Source organism: Lissotriton vulgaris, chromosome 10 (assembly GCF_964263255.1).
Source record: "Lissotriton vulgaris chromosome 10, aLisVul1.2, whole genome shotgun sequence".
Lineage (NCBI taxonomy): Eukaryota > Metazoa > Chordata > Amphibia > Caudata > Salamandridae > Lissotriton > Lissotriton vulgaris.
This window is the reverse complement of record NC_141698.1, coordinates 582,295,198-582,316,270: the sequence shown is the minus strand read 5'-3', so window position 1 is coordinate 582,316,270 and position 21,073 is coordinate 582,295,198. Positions and strand designations below refer to the sequence as shown.

Here is a 21,073-nt window from a genome sequence, read left to right as displayed (position 1 = left end):
GCCCTGCAACCCACACAAGAGGGCGATGATGAGACGCTTTCCACAGGTGGGACGGCCCTAGGTCAAAGGGGGGAGACACAAGGAGACCCGTCATGAATACTAGGATGCACAGACTTCCAGTTATGCCGACCCGGCAGGGGGGGAGGAGAGTAGTGGGGGGCTTGGGAATGGGCTGGGGGAGTTACGTTACAGTTGTGTTAATTTTGAACACATAAAAATGACGCGAACAACATAGGTTGGAAAACCTCTGCAGACGCAAATTTAGCACTAATTGCCTGCATGTATAATTCTTTAAATATTACCCGCCTCTGCTGAGGTGGTTGAGCTGTATTATTGTTTCTTTACATGGTCTGCAGATTTGGAGGAACAAACTAATAAAGAAAAAAAAAATGAATTATAATCTAACGCCGCAGACAAGTACAATAGGACCAGCATGAGTGCGATTCCAGCATCTAAAGATAGTCTGGTCTTAACAGAGGCTGCCACCAGAGCTGTATCTGTACTATGGGATGCCCTGAAACCCGAGTGTGAGCTGTCTAAGATTTTATGCCCTTCAAAAATGTTGGTAAGTGATGGTAACAAGGAGATAGGGCGATAGCTTGAAAGAACCTCTGGGTTAGCCGAAGGTTTCTTAGGTTTGGCCCTTACTTGTGCACATTTCCAACTTGCTGAAAGTTTGGTTGGGGTTAAAGAGAGATTGAATAGCTCCCTTACGTTTGGGGTTATCACCATATTCAAACTAGCTGTTATCCTAGGGGGGCACGGATCAAGAGGAGATCCTGATTTGTCTAGTGATTGACTGCTCTGTACCCAGGGCTTTAAGTGGGACAAAAAAACTGGGGGGTCTCTCAAAGGGGTGTGGCCAATGTAATTAAGGGCGTGGCTTAAAACCAATCCTAGGGGGGCACGGATCAAGAGGAAATCCTGATTTGTCTAGTGATTGACTGCTCTGTACCCAGGGCTTTAACACCTTGGATGCTTGAGAGATTCCTCTCCTGTGCTGGGCCCTAATAGAAATGGGTGTGGTCATGACGAGCTCAGCTCGTCATGAGCACACGAGCACTATGCCTCATGACGAGCTGAGCTCATCATGAGCACCGAAGGGGTTAAGTGGGATGAAAAAACTGGGGGGTCTCTCAAAGGGGCGTGCCCAATGTAATTAAGGGCGTGGCTTAAAACCACGTAAGCTAAAAATCTGTGCTTAGCATAGTGTGCCGCCCGACTTGTATTTTGCTGTTTCTTTCATTGCTTCCATATATATGATACAACAAGCAACATACCTACAACAAGTCAGGACTATTGGCTTTGTCAATGGTTGTTAGTTGCTTAAGTTTAATAAGCAGCAATTATGGCTTGTATATATTATTGAAAAAGCTTCCACTTAAAGCCCTGGTGACACCACAACAATGTTGCTGCTCCTAAGTTCAAAAAGATAAAGGAAATCCAGAGAGAAAATGACTCTCTTTAAAGGATTTCCCTACCCCTACAACGCTCACCTGGCATGACGTCATGCTGTAACTTCTCCTCTACTGAGAAGTGAGCAGTGGGAGCACGCACACATCGATATGCCTGCTGTCACTGCAGTCCGGAAAAAACTGGCTGACTATGCCAGGGCACAAAACAGTGCCCGATAGAGACCCGTTTCGAGAACTCCTTCAAAAAAACAGCCGGTGCTCAGCACCCGTGAGACCCGGCCCACTTAAAGCTCTGTCTGTACCTGATCCAGGGAACATAAGTCAAAATTACTCAGTATTGGTGCTATTAGAGGGGGCTTGATTAAAGTCATGTTCTTCCATATACCATTCATGGCCTGTTGGAAAATTCATATAAATGAGTTTGATTTTATCCTCAAAGAAGTCTGCCAATGAATCACACAATTATGAGAGGCCAGGATAGACTGGGTGCAAGCACTGGGTTTTAAACAACTATTTAACGTTTAATTAAAAAAAATCAATAGTAGTCAAGAGGCGGCCTGTGCGGGCTATCTTGAGCTGCTTGTGGTACCTTTATAATATTAGCTTATAAGCTTATTTGTCAACTGGGGATTTGGTGGTACGCCATGCACTGAAACCTGGAAGAACTTGTCCATGAGGGACAATAAGCAGTGGTACGTTGTAGTGACTGCGACTGCCTATACCAGAGCACATAAAAATACAAAATGCACAAAGGCACACATATTAAGTGCAACACAACTGTAAGTCGAGCCAGGCCATTGCTATCCTCACTGTGCCACACAACAGCAGATATCTACATAGAAAAGTGCTATGAAGAGATCATCAGCCTTACTACTGCAGTTAATTGACCAAAATACCACTGTGCACAAGGCAGTACCATAAAGTGTTTCCAAGGCGTGGACTAATAAATGGAGAACTGAAATTACCTTGGGAAGGAGGGTGAAGAGAAGAAGAGGCCAAGCTTAATTTTCCAGACTGCTGCTGTATAGTCTATCCGAACTAAACTGTGAAGTCTAGTGTAACTAGACTAGTCTAACTTGTCTTCTATAACTCCTATAACATGGTAGACCAAAAATGCCACCGAATCCCTTTGAGACAAGCAGAATGAAAAGGGGAAAAGATTGTCAGATAAAACCAGTGTTACATGATAGGGGTAGGGGTAGTTAGTTGTCCTATATGTCAGTCAATGATTGTGCCATTGGTTTTATGTGGGTCAGGTCTTCAAGTCTTGATCAACTACAGCAATCCAGTTGGACCGTCCAGAGAAGTTCTTCGGCCACGAAAAACTCAAGTGTTCCTATCTCCTACACCAAGGAGCAGGATTTAATCCCCTTATTTTCTGCCAGAACCATATAAATCAATGTTGCAGATTAAGGCTGAAAAGTAACCTGCCAGCAAGCTCGGAAAAAAACTTCAAACTAATGAACTCGTAAATCAAAATGTAGGAAACAAATGTCTCGATAAATAATGTAAATTGTTCACATTTCCATTTGTTTTCGTTTTTTGATTTTGATTTCATGAAATGTAATCAGATCGGCTTTTAAAAGCAAGCTGGATATTCAATTTGGCATATAAAACCTTTATTGTAGGGCTGCTAAACAAAGCCATTCCATAGCTAAACCAGAAACTTCCAAGCAACGTCAATGCCTCATCAAAGATGCTGAACCGGGCAATGACTTTGATATTCACTGATGAAGGAAGTTGTCCAGCTTCCTAAAGCAAAAACAAATCGACCGCTCACTGCCCATTTTCATATACACAAAACTAATGAACAGAAGCATCAGAAGGACGAGGATGACCACAGCAAAGCGAATAAGGATATTTAAGGACAACAAAGCAAATGTCAGAGAAAGAAATCAGAATTTAGAATGTCATCCTTGCTTGCCTGTAGAAAAATCATTACAGTGCAAGTTCTGAAGAGTGACATCCACTTCAGGGGATTAAACCAGGCCCTTCACTTTTTGTATATACTTGTGTGACTTTTGCCTGACCATGTCATACAGATGTCTCTGAGAGTGATAGGCACTGCATTACTTAAACCCAACAAAAACTGCAGTCATCATAATACACAAGATGCGATAGGCCGAAGTATGCAAGCATAGATTCTTACCAGTATAGTGTCTGTTAAGTGTTCACTGCCAGCTCCAAACATTCTAAAAACCAAATCATCTCTTTCCCTTCAACCCTCAAACTCCAAACCTGATGTATGAGGTGAACAGCATTGAACTTATGTGGCAATTGGATAACGTTTTGCTACTTAGGGATACATATATAGCACAAGCCAGAAGACCTCTTGGAAGGCAACCTGGTCTGAGCAGTCTCCGCGATGAGCGTAATGATGTCTTTTTGGCAGACTCGGCCGCAGTCAACTTTCCACTCTTTATACATCAACCTTTTTTGCGCTCCTTAGAACATATGGTGGGTGATTTTATTTGGCAAGATACACGTTGTAAAGTAGCACTGCCCAAACTCTGTCTCCATATGGAAAATGGCAGACTCAAAGCCCCCAATTTCAAACATTATTATTTCGCTTCCGAACTCCAATGGGTATTGCAGTCGTTTGCTGGCGCAAATCTCACTGGTGCTGCACCGCTTCTCCCTGCTTGGGACTTTGAGCCACTACTCACTATCTTTCACCCTTTTCCAGGTCTCCAGTACCAGGCATACCCCTAATCCAAGTGGCTTATCAGTTTTAATGAAGGGCCCTGTTCACTACCCGTTCAGCCACACAATACACCCAACACTGCCATTACTTTTTGTGCCGCGATGGCTCGGGCCTACTACCCTATATACCCTATATAAACGGCCGTTATGTGTCAGCGCAGCGGACGAGCGCAGCGGGCGCGACGTAGGCGCGCCGGAGTTGCGCCTGAGTTAAGCCCGTCTGCGCCCGTCCGCGGCCGGACGAGGCCAGGGGCCCGGGATGCTACCACTCCTCTACTCTATCCGCCTTCCGCCCTCAGGTACTTACATGCCTCCGCCGGCCCTCTCCCTTCTGACATCTGGGCTCGCATTACATCTCTTGGCATCGCAGGCACTTCAACCCCTAACCTTGCGCCGACACCTTCTCTTGTTGCCCCGGCTCTTACGGAGTCGTCCATTCGGGTACTATATCTAAATACTCGTTCAATGGTTAAACACCAAGTCGATATCCTACAGTTACTCATGTCTGAAAGCCCCGATGCCCTGCTGCTATCAGAGACTTGGCTCACCGACGACTCCCTTCCAGACATCTTGGCCACGCTACCCCCCGACTATTTTCTGCTGAACACCAACCGAGCAAGGGGTCGCACCGGGGGAGGGGTGGCGGCGATCATCCGCAAGGATCTTAAGATCATTGCCTCTGCGGCCATGACCCTGCCGGAAGTGGACACCTTGGTCCTCAGCCTGGGGACTGAGGTAGGCGCAGTCACTCTGGTGCTACTTACCGTCCCCCCCACCCTATGCCCTCTTTCCCTTCTTCTTTTATCGACCAGCTGACCAATATTGCTACCTGCTCCCCCCGTATTGTCATCATTGGTGACTTTAATTACGGGTTCCAGCATGAGGACGCTGGCCCGCATGCTACCGAACTGTTCGAGGGTCTCTCGAGCCTGAACTTTACCCAACTAGTCAGGTCAGCCACCCATAAGGGTGGCCATATCCTCGACCATATCTGGACCCATGGAGTCACGTCCTCCCGCCCACGCATAACTCCTTGTGTGTGGTCAGACCATTTTTTGATCGACACCACATTCTCGGCGGCTGGTCAGATCAGGGCCCCCCTACGGGAGGGTGGCATGGCTCGCAAGTGGAAGGCTGTCGACCTCCCCAAACTATTGGATCATCTCTCCCAAACGTCTCCCCTGCTACCCAATGACATGGGCACCGACGAGCTATGCAGGCTCGTGACAGACTGGCTTACCACAGCCAGTGACATCTTTGCTCCCCTCACTAAGTTTCCCCAATCCCGCCACTACCATTCTCACAAATGGTTCACCCCCCACTTAAAAACCCTTCACTTAGAACTCCGCCAGTCTGAACGCAAGTGGAGGAGGGACTACTGCTCCACAAGCAGAGACGCCTATGTGTCTGCACGCAATAGGTATAAACTTGCCATCTTGGATGCCAAAAAAACCTATGCCTCTGGAAAAATTCTATCTGCCCCCTGTCAGTCTAAGGAAATCTTCAAGGTGCTTACCGAATTCACTTCCGACCCCAGAACGCTCCCCACTCAGGCCCCCACACAGGAAGCATGTAACACTCTCAGCACCTTCTTTATCGACAAAATCGTATCAATCAAGGACACCATACCCATTATGATTCCTGGCGCTGGTTCTGTTTCTCCTCCTCACAATTCTTCCTCTCTCACTCAACTTCCCCTCTTAGATTCTACATCTCTGGCTACTCTTGCTACCCGCGTCAAGTCGGGATCTCCAGACGACTGCTGCCCCCCCTCCATACTCCGGGACATCTGCCATTCTTTACCCGACTGCATCCTCCCTCTGTTAAACTCTTCTCTTTCTTCTGGTATGGTGCCGGGTTCCTTCAAGGAGGCCGTGCTGGTGCCCCTCCTGAAGAAACCGGGGGCTGACCCCGCTGTCCCGGCAAACTACCGCCCCATCTCTCTCTTACCTTTTTTTTCAAAGATCCTGGAAGCCCACATCACCTCCTGTCTTTCTCTGTTCATCGAGAATTCCAACTTCCTCGAGACCAACCAGGCAGGCTTCAGACCCGGCCACTCTACGGAGACAGTGATCTTGGCCGTGCTGGATGCCCTGAGAGACGGTGTGGACAAGGCCGTTCCCCAGGCCCTGGTATTATTAGACCTGTCAGCCGCCTTCGACACGGTGGACCACAACATCCTTCTCCACCGTGTCGAACAGGCTGGCATCCAGGGCCTGGCGCTGGCCTGGGTCAGATCCTTTCTGACAGGCAGGCCCCAGACCCTCAGCCTGGGCTCCTTCAGAGCTCCCAGAGAGCATTCGCTCTGCGGGGTTCCCCAGGGTTCTTCTCTGTCCCCTCTTCTCTTCAATCTCTATCTTCGCCCCCTTCTTTTCTCTCTGAGGCAGTGGGACGTCACCGTGTTCAACTACGCGGACGACCTGCAACTCATCTTTTCTCTTAACTCCCCTTCTGCTATCCCCAACTTTCAAGCAGTTATGTCCCACATTCTCCAGTGGATGGGCCATAATCAGTTAAAACTGAACCCCGGAAAGACGGAGCTCCTTCTCCCCGGCAAGAGTGCCACCTTCTGGGGGCCTCAATTCTGGCCGGTGGATATGGGCCCCCCTCCCACTCCTGCAGTTTCGGTGAAGAGCTTGGGGGTCACTATCGACTCCGCCTTATCCCTAGGGCCGCAGGTAGGGACCGTGGTCTCGTCCTGCATTTACCAACTGCGCAGGATCAGGAAAGTGGCATACCTCTTCACACCTGATGCCCTCCTGCATGTCATCATGGCCCTTGTCCTCTCCCGCCTAGATTTTTCCAATTCGATCTACCACGGCCTGCCCAAAACATCGATGGCTAGACTGCAAGTGGTCCAAAATCAGGCGGCGAGACTGGCCTTAGGGATTCCGAAGTGGCAATCTGCCAGGCCCCTTCTTGTCAAACTCCACTGGCTCCCTGTCGTCTCCAGGGCAGCCTTTAAGATCGGCTGCCTTGTTTTCAAGTCACTACTCGGCCCCTGCCCTGCTTTTGTCAAATCCCTCATTAGTCCCTACTGCCCATCCCGTAACCTGAGATCCTCTCACCTTCATCTTCTGACTGTTCCTTCCTTCAAGCTCTGCAGATCTGGAGGCCGGAGATTTGCTCACCTGGCCCCCAAGCTTTGGAACTCTTTCCCCCTCCCCCTCAAAACCTCTAACTCCCTAACCCTTTTTCGTAAGTCTTTAAAAACCTGGCTCTTCCCCCAATCTGCCTAGTCTCTCTGTCTTCTGTACTCTCAACCAGCGCCAGGAAACCCATGGTGTCAGTGCGCTTTATAAGCTCCCACTACGATACGATACGATACGATACCCTCAGGGACACCATGGAATGCTGCGGGTTTAGACAATGTAGGCTTCCTATCAATGCTGTAACCCTTCTCTCAGTAGAAGAATCAATGGCTAACTTCGAAACCTGCCTGGCCAGTTCTTGCTGCACTCCTCCTTTATCGGTGTGCTGAACCAGTCCTGGGGAGAGGTGCAGCCAGAACGCCCACAGCATTCGTCATCCAATGTTTACACGCTCTGGGAGAGGGTGGACACCAAACCCAATGGCTGGCTGGGGCATGATGGATACACACAGCACCTCCCCTCACTATATTGAGAGGTCACTGGGACGCAGATCTTGGCAGCGCCTGTACGGGTGGCAAGCTATTTTACATCTCCTTCCTTAGTGTCCTGAAATGCTCGTTTCAGATTGATTCAATTTTATATTCTACACCGAGCCTTCTTGACTCCCAGTAAAATAAATCACTATTTCTACTGTGCTGACTCTGCCTGCCCACATTGTCTAACACCAGTCGTGGGAATAGTACACATGCTCTGGTCATGCCCCTCACTGACCACCTACTGGCATGACATCATAACATACATGAGACACTGCACGGGGACTGTACTGCCCTATACCTGCGAGGTATGAATTTTGGGGCTTCACTTATGCACCAGAAGGCAAAAAGCCGCTATGCGCTTTGCTGACTTTGCCCTCATTTTAGCGACACGAGTGATCACCCGTAAATGGAAAGCGGCGAACCCCCTGTGGCCTCTGTGTGGGTACTGACCATGGTGTCATGGCCCCAGGCTTAGAGCACATTACTACGCAGGTAGGAGGTGAAAGGTCTTCTTAAATACCCCATTTCAGAGACATGGGACATGCTCCTGTAGAAGTTCCGTGAGAGGACTCTAACTACTCCACCCACTCATCGAACACACCTACAAACTATGTCCTTCTCCTCTCCTCTTTCCCATAGTATATGATATACTTACCATAACACCGGAGCTTATCCTATTGACCGGCATTAATCTGTATAACCCTGCTGGTCCCCGCCGGCTTCGTGACAATTGTGATGCATTACTCCATCACTACGAATGAGTGCACAAATCATTTAGTTTTTTCTAAAAAAAAATTATTAATTCATCTCCTACTTATTAAGTAGGGGGTTTTCTGTCTCACCTTGTTTCAGTACTGTTCATAATTGCAATCCTGGGCATCTTTGTTTTTCACTAGACTTCAATTTAATATATTCAGAAACATCCATCATTATCTCCGTTGTCACTTTTATCCAGACACTGGCGACCAGCCTTTACTGATTGCAGGTTTACATATTGTTGTACTGTTCATATCTAATTCTTGAGCAATTGCTTTATATATATATATATATATATAATATATATATATATATATATATATATATATATATATATATATATATATATATATATATATATATATATATATATATATATATATATATATATATATTGTATTGAGGTATAGCAACTGCACTGTACAGGAAATATGTTTAAAATAAAAAGGGCAGTAAAAACTATTTAGAAAAAAAATCAGTGGACGCTAATTTTCTAAAAATGCCCTATTATATATATACTCAAATTCCTATCCATGTCGCTTGTCGTATGTGGGCTGGTTGAAATTCATAAGAAAAACTCTCGAAGATGGCAAATGTGAGGAAATTACACTTCAGAGAGTTTTGAAACATGAGAATGATTTGAGGGGAGCAACATCAGGGTCAAAACCTTGAAATACAACATCCTGGAAGTTTGATGTAAGGAGCTATGGCTTTGTCCAAATCGTTGGAGGGACTTGGAGTGGTTAAAGTGCACAGCAACATTTCCACCCTTGTAGAAGCACACAGGGATTTCATAGATGTACGTACCACCCAAAGTCTGAAAAAAGATCAAGAAATTAGGAGAGATGGGATGGACTGAGTGGAACCTACACAGATGGTCATTACTGCCATTTATTTAACACACAAGCACACACCCCTTGGCCTCCTGGAGTGTAAAAAGTGTGGCCTACAGCTTCACATTCGCTGCATCCAAAGAGAAGGGTAATCCCAGTGAAAGAGGCTGGGAAGGCAGGAACATACAGGAACCAACTAGAAGCCCTTTTGCCACAATTGACACAGATAAAAAAGGTATTACAGTGGGATCTGTGCCGGCTATGATAGAGGGGTCCTTTACCTCTTGCACCACTGTGAGCACTCCATGTGGTCAGGATATCAGCTTTCAAGACTCAGTCCATCTAGATAATTAAAGAGTAAAGAAAGCAGATTGGCTTCTGGATGTGAAGAAATGAGGCCAGCTGAAGCCCACCCTTTCGGCTGTATATCCTCTACTGATTACACATGTAAAACAAAGCTATAAAAGGAACATAGGTAGAGTTAGAGCAGCATCTAGCTTCCACTGCAGAGTCTACCTCAGCCAAAACGGACAAGTAGGACTTCTGGGACATTGAAGGATCAGGTATTATTATGTTATAATGATTTATAGAGCTCAAATAAATACCCGTAGGTGTCAAGGCGCTAGCTCAAAGTGAAAAATACTGAGGCACTTTATTTGTTAACTAATTAGCAAAAAGCTATGCTTTTAAAACCTTCCTAAACATAAGCACATTTGAAATGGTTCTGATGTGAGGAGGGAGTAGATTCCATTTTTTTGCAGTTGAAGTCACAAAACCTCATCCGCCCCCCTCCCTTTCCCCCAGTTTGTAAGCCTAAATCTGTTGGCCGCCAATTTCTGAGCACCCATTGATCGAAGATTTCTCCCCGGCCTGTACCATTTAAAGGAATGTTGCAGAAAGTCAGGGCCAATTCCATACAGGGCCTTATGGGCCAGGCATAGGACCTTGAAATGAACACATTGCCTGACCGGAAACCAGTGGAGCTTGGTGATGACCTGTGCAATGGACACTGTGTTTAGGGATGCGTGCCAAAGTTCTGGCAGCTGCATTCTGTAGTACCTGTAGCCTGTTTGGATGTTGATAGTGCATGTTAAGGAAAAGGTCATTACAATAATCTAGTTTGGCTGAAACTAAAGCCGCATTTACTGTTTTTTGGGAACTTAAAGGATTGAAAGGAAAGACATTTTTAAGCATTCTAAGGATTAACAAAGCAGAAGCTGTAATTACGTTATGCGGTAGACCAAATGTCAGCTTGTTATCCATGACCACACCTAGGTTTTTCTACTTCTTCACTGGAACAGGATGCGAGCCAATTTCCTCAGGCCACCAGGATGGAGACATCAGGGAGGCGGTTATTTCCAAACAAGATTACCTCTGCTTTCCCTGTTTTCATGCCCTCCTAGCAAGGGACTAACATTTTAATGCAAAGTCTTGTTTCTTTGATATTATTTACCATTATTTTGCAAGGGCTGTGGCTAAGATGCGGAACAAAGTGGTAGTAAGGGTCTTTAACATACAGAACCTATTCCTAGGTTCGTTATCATTCCATAAAGCTTTACCTAATGGATTCTTCGTTTCGTCTTAGAAAATGACTGCCATGCCATAGAGAGTACAAAAAGGAATGATGGACGGAACGCTTGAGCAAATCAAACACTCACACCCAGTCAACTGATCTGGGGTTAATCCATCATCATTCTTTAGCTCACTCCACCACCCCAGTTCAGACATGGCCATATGCAAATCAGTCTGACCCTGTGCCTCATGGGAACAGTCCAGCCCGAACTTCCAAACCATGTCTTCGCTGGACCGGAAACAAGCCTCCTGTGACCAGTTTCGGGGTCATAACCCAGGCCATCTTGAATCCAGTTGCAGAGTGAGCAAGGGACCCACGTCTGGGCATACCCTGCCAAATTAGGGTGAACAAAGCGAAACCAAAGGGGATGATGGATGGAACGCTTGAGCAAATCAAACTCACCCCCAGTCACTGATCTGGGTTTAATCCATCATCATTCTTTAGCTCACTCCACCACCCCAGTTCAGACATTGCCATATGTAAATCAGTCCGACCCTGTGCCTCATGGGAACAGTCCAGCCCGAACCGCCAAGCCATGTTTTCTCTGGATCGGAAACAAGCATCCTGGGACTTGTTTCGGGTTCACATCCCTCAAACGTATGCTCAGACGTGAGTCCTGTGCCCTCCATGTGACTGGAAACAAGCTATCCTGGCTGATGAGGGCTGAAATCCCGAAACCGGTCCTAGGATGCTTGTTTCCAGTCCAGGGAGGACAAGACTGATTTGCATATGGCTGGGTTCATACTGGAATAGCACGGTGAGCTAAAAAACGATGGATTTAGGCCCAGATCTCTGTACTGGGGTAAATGTACGACATTGTTCTGCATTCTGTCCATCAACTGTTGTTTTTGCATTTGTCACCCCGATTGGGACGGGTATGCTCAGACGTGAGTCCCGTGCTCTCCATGCCACTGGAATCAAGCTATCCTGGCTGATGAGGGCTGAAATCCAGAAACCGGTCCTAGGATGCTTGTTTCCAGTCCACGGAGGACCTGGCTTCACAGTTTGGCTGCAATGTTCCCATGGGGCACAGGGTCAAGACTGATTTGCATATGGCTGGGTTCAAACTGGAATGGCATGGTGAGCTAAAAAACGATGGATTTAGGCCCAGATCGCTGTACAGGGGTGAATGTATGACATTGTTCTGCATTCTGTCCACCTACTGTTGTTTTTGCATTTGTTACCCCGAGTGAGACGGGTATGCTCGGACATGAGTCTTATGCTCTCCATGCCACTGGAATCAAGCTATCCTGGCTGATGAGGGCTGAAAGCCCGAAACCGTTCCTAGGATGCTTGTTTCCAGTCCAGGGAGGACCTGGCTTGGCAGTTTTGGCTGAACTGTTCCCATGGGGCACAGGGTCAAGACTGATTTGCATATGGATGGGTTCAAACTGGAATGGCATGGTGAGCAAAAAAAATATGGATTTAGGCCCAGATCTCGGTACTGGGGTGAATGTATGACATTGTTCTCTATTCTGTCCATCAACTGTTGTTTTTGCACATGCCATAGAGAGCATCCTACTCACTGTAAAGTGAATAAATATCCAGTGTATATGGTAAAATGCACACCAGAGAGCTTTCTGTTAATGTCTATGGCATGCCAACATCTGATACCTGTTTTCTGTGATTCCTATTAGTTCTTGTTTTCTTGAAAATTATATGCCCGTACTTATATGTATGATTATCTCAATAGGCTCCAAAGCTTTCGGCGATGTTAATTCAGGTCTTTTGCAGCTGATGCGTTGATCGACATCAGCATAATTGTTTCCTTTGTTATTTTACAAAACAGGCTTTTGAGATTTTTGTGAAAGTCTAACAGTTATTCCCATAAAACCGCTTGCAATAATTGCATGAGGTATGTCAAAACTAATACATGTGTACTTCTCACGGCAGGTGCCTGGAGATTTGAGTCAAACGTCTGAGGACCAGAGCTTATCAGATTTTGAAATGTAAGTTCACTGTAAAAATGTCTACAGAAATTCAAATTAATTTGCTTGGCAAGTCTTTTTACTGTCAGTTTACATTCCGTTACATTCCATTATCAGAGTAAATGATACCTCCTTCACTAGAAGAATAGTATGTGTACATATATATATAAATATATATATTTATATTTCACTGAGTCTGCTGCTTCAGCGGTTCCCTTCCTTTCTGCGCTGGTGCCACCGGTGGTCACAGCTACCACCCTGTATAAAGATATTTTCTTTATTCCACAACCAAATCTTAGTCAGGAAATCCACGGACGACGCTTTTTGGCGTTAGGCTTTGTCAACTTGACAAAGGCTAACGCTGAAATGCATCGTCCTTGGATCTGATTGCACAAGAAACTATTGTGCTGTCTCCTGGTGTGCTGCCCCTTCATTTCCGGACTAAGATTTGGTTGTGGAATAAAGAATATATATATATATATATATATATATATGCTCCACAGCTTTCTTCACACATCCCACAGTAGAAGAAAAACGGCAGCACTCACCGGTTTTTGGCAATTCCAACAAACTTTTCAAGACAAACGCGTTTCGGGAAGCATCCCTTCCTCAGTGATATATATATCTAGATCCTACTGGCGGTCGCCAGTAGGTAGTTATAGTTAGGATTATTTTGTATAGGGAAATCATAACATTCTATTGGGAATAACTTTGGCGCCGGTTGACGAATCTGCCTGAAATTTGCCTCGCTCCGCTCCTTCCCTGAAAGTTTGGGGGGGATTCGTCAAGCGGGGGCCGAGATAAAAGGGAGGTCCCAAAACGTGTTTTCCCCATGTTAATTTCCATAGGGCGGTCAAACTCACTTTTAGCCCGAACGGCTGAATGGATTTTCACCAAACTTGGCAAAATTATAGGGACTGGTAGCCCGATGTGCCTTTGCTATGTCTCAAGATATGTGCTCCAGTGGATTTTGAGTAATTTAGGTTCAAAAAAATATAAATATCTATAAGCGAGCCCCGGTACGCGCACCGGGGCGCGAACCAGCGCGCTAAGCGAGTTTGCGCGCGGAAAGCTGATTGGCTCTCGGGTGTCTGTCAACATTCCAAACAGTCCGGAGCGGCCGCCATCTTGTGTCTCGGTAGGATCGAGACACAAGAGGTGGCAAAAACAAAGGGGGAAATGACCAAAAGGGGGCAGAGTAGACCCCCCCTGACCCCCTAGGTTTGATGTGGGGGCCATAAAAGGGCCCCCGGGGCAAAAACATTTTTTTTTTCGATTTGTGCGGGGGGAGCGCCCGGACGCGCACGGGGAGCGTACCGGGGAGCGTACCATGGGGAAAAAAGAAAGAGAGTTTAAAAAAAATGCAGCCTTTTTTTTTATAAATTGGAGGTAGTTCTAAAAAGAATTGTTTTTTTTCTTCTTTTTGTTGTTTTATATTTTTTTAATGCTTTTTTGAACATTTTGTACTTTTTTTGGCTTTTATGAACAATTTTATATTTTGTTTGTTATTTTTATGGGGAGAAACAAAAAACAGGGAATTGTAAACGGCTCAACTGGAGCAAAAAAAAATCAGGAAAAATTATGTTTTTTTGGGGCAATTGTGGTTGTCACCAGCACGGTTGATGAGCTTTATGCTTTGCTCACCATAGGTGATGGTTTTACCACAAAAAATACAACTGATTTTGTATTCCCCAAACTGGGGTTGTATGTTTGGGACCATCTCCCTTGCCTCTGGTCCCGATGGAGTGGGTTGCTTTCTTTTGGAGGTGCTGGGTGAAGATTGGGGAGGGTTTCTGGCCAGTTCTCGGACCTCTGCCGCAGCATAGTTGTTAGGATGCCTGCGCTGCATGTGGCGAATCATGGTGTTATTGCCAAATGAGTATTTCTTGTTAGGGTTCCCCCTTGAAAGTTCAATGCCACAGATTAGGCAAGTAACCCTTGGCGCATTCACTTTTTTGAGGCCCCTTGGGATGGAAAAAGACTCCCATATAATGTGCTGCTTTGGCCTATATGGGGTATTATCTCCTGGCAGGAATGTCCTCCTCCCCTCCTCCTCCTCCTCCTCCTCCTCCTCCTCCTCCTCCTCCTCCTCTTCTTCATCTCCACCACTATGGTGTTGTGGTGGTCCTCTTGGTGGTGGTGGTGGTGGCTGAGATGCTCCTGCTGCTGCTGCTACTGAAGCAATTTTTCAGTCCAAAAAGGTACAGAGAGGTCTTTCAACAGGTCTTCTTCATTCAAAGTACAAAGTGAGAATGAGGAAAAAAGGTGTGGGCTTTCATCATTAGGAAAAAAAACTGTCCTGAACCAATGAAAAGTGTGATTTTTAGGTCACATGACAAGGGCTTTCATCATTTGGAAACCAAAACTGTCCTGAACCAATAAAAAGTGTGATTTTTAGGTCACATGACCCGACGCGCTTACGCTATGCATCGCGTAAGCGTGTCGGATGCTTACGTTGCACGATCGTGTGCGCTCGAGTGCTTCCGGGTGCGTTTACGCCGTGCGTATCACGCGGACGCGGCTACGCGATACATCACGATGATGTTTTCGTTCGCGGCAAAAGCGCTAACCGGACGCTCACCGGTACACACCCTGGGGCGCCCCGCAACACTGCGCTTACCGGTTCGCTCACCGGGACGTGCACCGGGAGCGCTCCAGGGCAACAAAAAAAACCAAACATGAACAATATACATTAAAAAAATAGTATTACATAAATATACAATATAGGATTCATTATAAAAAAATTACATTTCATAGCTATAGAAATTTGCTATTAAAAAACCTTTGAAATTCACTGAAAAAACCAAAGGTTTCACACCAGTTATAGTTAGGAATTAGCATTTAAAAAACCTATGAAATTCACTGAAAAAACCATGGGTTTCACGCCAGTTATAGTTAGCTGGAAATTTTACTGACATAAAACCATTGAAATTCCCACGTTATAGTTAGTTGGACTCACTATAACTTGCGCGCCTGCAATGCACTGCTGATGACGTCACATATTACATCACTCATGACGATGTACAATGCATGCGTGGTAATGCATGTGTTGTAATGGTATCGCGGAGTAAAAAAATCATTGTAACAGCTGTTTACCGATCGAAGCTGGCCCCTGTTCTTCAGTGAGACTTCTATTTGATTAATTAGGAGGCAGCAATGTATTTTTCTTTACCGAAAAATGCATTCCCGGCTGTTGTATTGTGAAAGTGTCCACGTGGCCTGGATTCACTTCCTGTGAGAGAGTGGAAGAGTCTGTTTGGATCTAAAGGAGTTCTGTTGTTGGACGGGGCCGGCGTGACACGTCATCAGAAAACATAGCTAATGGAAAGCATCCTCCCTGAAATGTGGATCAGTGCCATGAGAGGTCAACGAGTGTTTACTCATATAAAACCAATGAATTTCCCCCGTTATAGTTACTTCAGCTAACTATAACTTGCGCGCCCGCAATGCACTGCTGATGACGTCACATATTACATCACTCATGCTTTGAACATTTTAGTTTCTATTTTTAAGTGTGTATCAAAGGTTATATTACGCTGAGAGGAGGTCTACCACTCTTTTACCAGGATGATGTCATCAGTGATTTCATCAGTGATGTTATTTCAGATATCATCAGTGATGTCATGAGTGATGTCACTGACCATGTCATGAGTGATATAATATGTGACGTCATCAGCAGTGCATTGTGGGCGCGCGAGTTATAGTTAGCTGAAGTAACTATAACGGGGGAATTTCATTGTTTTTATATGAGTAAAATGTCCAGTTAACTATAACATGTTTCAGTGAATTTCATAGGTTTTGTAAATGCTACTTCCTAACTATAACGTGTGTAAAACCCTTGGTTTTTTCAGTGAATTTCATAGCTTTTTTGAATGCTACTTTCTAACTATAACGGGTTTAAAACCTATGGTTTTTTCAGTGAATTTCATAGGTTTTTTAAATGCTACTTCCTAACTATAACATGTTTAAAACCTATGGTTTTTCAGTGAATATATATATATATATATATATATGTATATATATATATATATATATATATATATATATATATATATATATATATATATATATAAAATTTCTATGGCAAAATGAAACCCCTCATTTTGTTCCTTTTCAAATTAAATGTATTAAGTGTTACCACTTTATTCCAATCAAGATGACTTCAGGTGTGCCATACTTTTGTCATAAGTAAGACTGTAAGCGTTCTAGTTGTTCTTTAGAACACTGTGGGACATTCTGTCATTGGGCTATAGTTGGGCTACATGTGGCTGATATTTGGGCTACATTTGGGCTCTTTTGTCTCTGGTGGCCATCTTGGGAGACTGCATATCAGAATTGTTTTAATGAAATATAAGAGGATTTGAGAAGTCACTCAAAATGTGCCCTAATTTTTCTTTCTTCAGCACTAATCATAATTTCTATGGCAAAATGAACCCCTTCAATTTGTTCCTTTGCAAATTAAATGTTTTAAGTGTTAACACTTTATTCCAATCAAGATGACTTCAGGTGTGCCATACTTTTGTCATAAGTAAGACTGTTAGCGCTCTAGTTGTTCTTTAGAACACTCTGGGACATTCTGTCATTGGGCTATAGTTGGGCTACATCTGGCTGATATTTGGGCTACATTTGTTTTTTTTTGTCTCTGGTGGCCATCTTTGGGCTACATTGGGCTACATTGGGCTCTAACATATATATAGCCCAATGTAGCCCAATATATATTTTTTCAAAGTTAATTTTCTCAGCAACTACTGAACAGATTTACACCATCCAAAGAAAAGCGTAATCTGTGAGCCGGACTCTACCTTTCTACCAAATTTCTTATAAATCCATTCAGCCGTTCGAGCTGTAGCCGTGTCTAAACGTCCTATGGAAAATAACATGGGGAAAACACGTTTTGGGACCCCCTTTTATCTCAGCCCCCACTTGACGAATCCCCCCCAAACTTTCAGTGAAGGAGCGGAGTGGAGCAGGCCATCTGCTTTGAGAAATTGGCAAAGATTCGTCCACCGGTGCCAAAGTTATTCTCAATAGAATGTTGCGGATTTCCTATGGAAACTAGGTCCTAACTATAACTACCTACTGGCGACCGCCAGTAGGTAATATATACATATACATGTATGTGTATATATATATATATATATATATATATATATATATATATATATATTCACTGAAAAAACCATAGGTTTCAGGGACATTATAGTTAGAAATTTTCATTTAAAAACCTTTGAAATTGACTGAAAAAAACATAGGTTTCAGGGACATTATAGGTATAAATTAGCATCTCAAAAACCTTATAAATTCACTGGAGAAACCATAGGTTTCAGGGACGTTAAAGTTAGAAATTTTCATTGAAAAAACGTTTGAAATTCTCTGAAAAAAACATAAGTTTCAGGGACGCTATAGCTAAAAATAAGCATTTAAAAAACCTTAGAAATACTAACAATGCCTACAAAGGTAGGACATATGAAGAAAGAGGAAGAAAAGCGCAGAAAGAAGCAAGACAAATGCAGTAAGAGACAACAGAAATCCAGAAAGATGAAGAAAAGTGCAGTAAGAAGAAGAGATGTGCAGAAAGAAACAAAGAAGGAGCAGAAAGTCCTCCTGTGCCCCCAACTTTTTGCTTATGGGTACTGGTGGTAACTGATTCTGCCTACCCAGGCCTAGAGCCAGTGCTATGCTAAAAGACACTTTGAATACAGTGAAAACACCTACATACACTAGGGAACACTATGCATTGGTGTACCTCTGTGATTAGCATGACCTCCTCTGTATTTGCCATGAGTTAATCCCTGGGTCATTGCATGAGTACATGAGTAGTGACCGGATGATAAGAGTACTTCAAGGAGAGTGCATGGTTAATTTATAAGTGCTTGGGTATTGGAGGAGTGTTTGGATTAGTACATGGCAGTGGCTGGGTGATTGAAGGAGTGCATGGGTACTGACAGGGTGATGGCTGAACTGCATGGGTAGTGTTCAGGGTATTATAGCAGTGCATGTGTTAGTGCATGGGTCATTGCAATGAGTGCATGGGTACTGACTGGATGATTAGAGTACTGCAAGGAGAGTGCATGGTGCTTGGGTTTTAGTGGAGTGATTGGATAAGTACAAACATGTCACATCAGTCCTGCCCCCTCCCTTCGCCACTGGGCAAACACGCCCACTAGCAGGTTTTTAGTTGGGGAGATCAATTCCCCTTGAATCCTGAAGGTCTCTCAGGGCCAACTAGCCCGCCAGGTACCTCCAGTAAGCACCAAAGACCTGCGTTGCACTGAGGTGGTCCAAGGCCATGCCCCTTCTCCCCTCTGTTCCTTGGTCACATTTAACCTTTTTGAGGGGGTCCCAATTTCATGCTGCTAGCATGCCCCTTTTAACACCTGTCTGCAATGCAGCTCTGTGGCGCTTACTGGAGGTACCTGGTGGGCTAGTTAGACTCAAAGAACACTCAGGATACAATGGGACTTAAATCCCCCACTTAAAACTCACCACAGAGCGCATTTTCAGACTTGTCACATCAGACCCCGGTCATGGTCAGTGACATCACTGATGACATCACTGATGACATCATCCAGTGACTGTATGTTTCTGTAAAGTTAAAATATGTCTTACATTTTGGAGAATGAGTGGATGTATAAGTGTCTGGATAAAGGATTTAGTAGGTGCATGACTGACTGTATGAGAGAGTGATTAAATGTGTCTCACTGAATGCATGGGTTAGTGACTAAACTGTCTTAATTTGTGCATCATTATGTCTGTTGTTCTGTAAACTGCTGCATGTGCTAATCAGTAGCTATATGAGTAACTATGTGGGTTATTGATTGGTTGCCCAAGTATTTGTATGGGAGACTGAGTATGTGTGTGGGTGCCTGGGAGGCGTATGACTCTGTGCATAGATGTGTGAGCAGTTGATTCACTAGATGTATGGGTTCAAAAGTGCATGTGGAAACAGCTGTATGGGCAGTTGACTGTGTGCATGAGTGTATTGGGGAGTGAATGGATATCTCAGTGCTACATGTCAAAGTAAGTACATATGTAAAACACAGTACATGTGAGAGTTGACATATATAAAAATCTGTGCATAAGAGCCAGTGAATGTGTGAGTGGCTGTATGGATCATTGTGAACTTGTATCAGGGATTGTATAAGAGAGTAAATATGTGTTAGTATATGTTTGAATAAGTAAGATGTGTATAACTGTATAGTTGAGGAAATGGAGGTGTGATTGATTCTTTGCATGACTAACTAGGTGTGTGAGTAACTCCATGGATGAGTGACAGTCTGTGAGTGTCTGTTTACACTGAGTGTATCTAAGGTTATATTAGAGTCTGAAGAGGTTCATAGTATTATCACATGAATGATGTCATCAATGATGTGATCAGTAATGTCAAATGAGATGTCATTTGAGATGTCATCAGTGATGTCAGCAGTGATGTCATTTGAGATGTCATCAGTGATGTCATCAGTGATGTCACTGATCATGTCATGAATGATGTAATATGTGACATGATCAGCAGTGGATTGCGGGTGCGCAATATATAGTTAGTGCAACTAACTATATATGCGAATTTCAATGGTTTTGTGCGAGTAAAATAAGGTTTTGTAAATGCTAATCCCTAACTATATATAGTCTATAACCTATGGTTTTTTCAGTGAATTGTCAAGGTTTTGTAAATGCTAATCCCTAACTATATATGGTCTATAACCTATGGTTTTTTCAGTGAATTTCAATGGTTTTTTAATAGCAAATATCAAAAGCTGTCAAATGTATTCTTATTCTAATTCAAAAATATATTTTATATTTTATTTTTTAAGCAAAGGACCCAGATGCATTTACAGTTTATCACTAACAATGTTCCAGGCTAATGTATTTTCACGGGAAATTAACAATTGCCCTGCAAGTAAAATATTCCTATTTCGAGAAAAAGGGCGTTTCTTCGTCCCATGAGGGAGCCGTTGAGAAAAAGAGGCTCGGCCTGCTGTCTTAGTCGCTGATAGGCCTGAATATCGGATTCTTATCGATCACTTTATGTTGCAGGAGTGGAAAACACAACAGCCCTTGCCCATTTATCTTTACAGCATTCCTGCGTATTATACCTTTTAACAGTCATGTAATCGGGCTGCTTTATTTCTCTTGCCTTTTACTGATTCGAAAACAGTGGCTATTATTCAAAACTTTACCAATCTAGGTACTACTACCATGTTTTGTTTTAAAAACCTTTATTGTGAAAATGTCAGTAT

The 21,073-nt window shown here is 44.1% G+C and overlaps 1 protein-coding gene across 1 annotated transcript in view; it reads left to right on the top strand.

The window, feature by feature from the left end:
• The window catches only part of SNX29 (sorting nexin 29), a 1,754,850-nt gene that overhangs the window by 1,014,558 nt on the left and 719,219 nt on the right, over positions 1–21,073 (top strand). Inside the window, exon 17 of the mRNA XM_086941425.1 lies at positions 12,802–12,857. Coding sequence (XP_086797551.1) covers positions 12,802–12,857 — 56 coding nt within the window. The remainder of the gene's footprint in view (positions 1–12,801; positions 12,858–21,073) is intronic.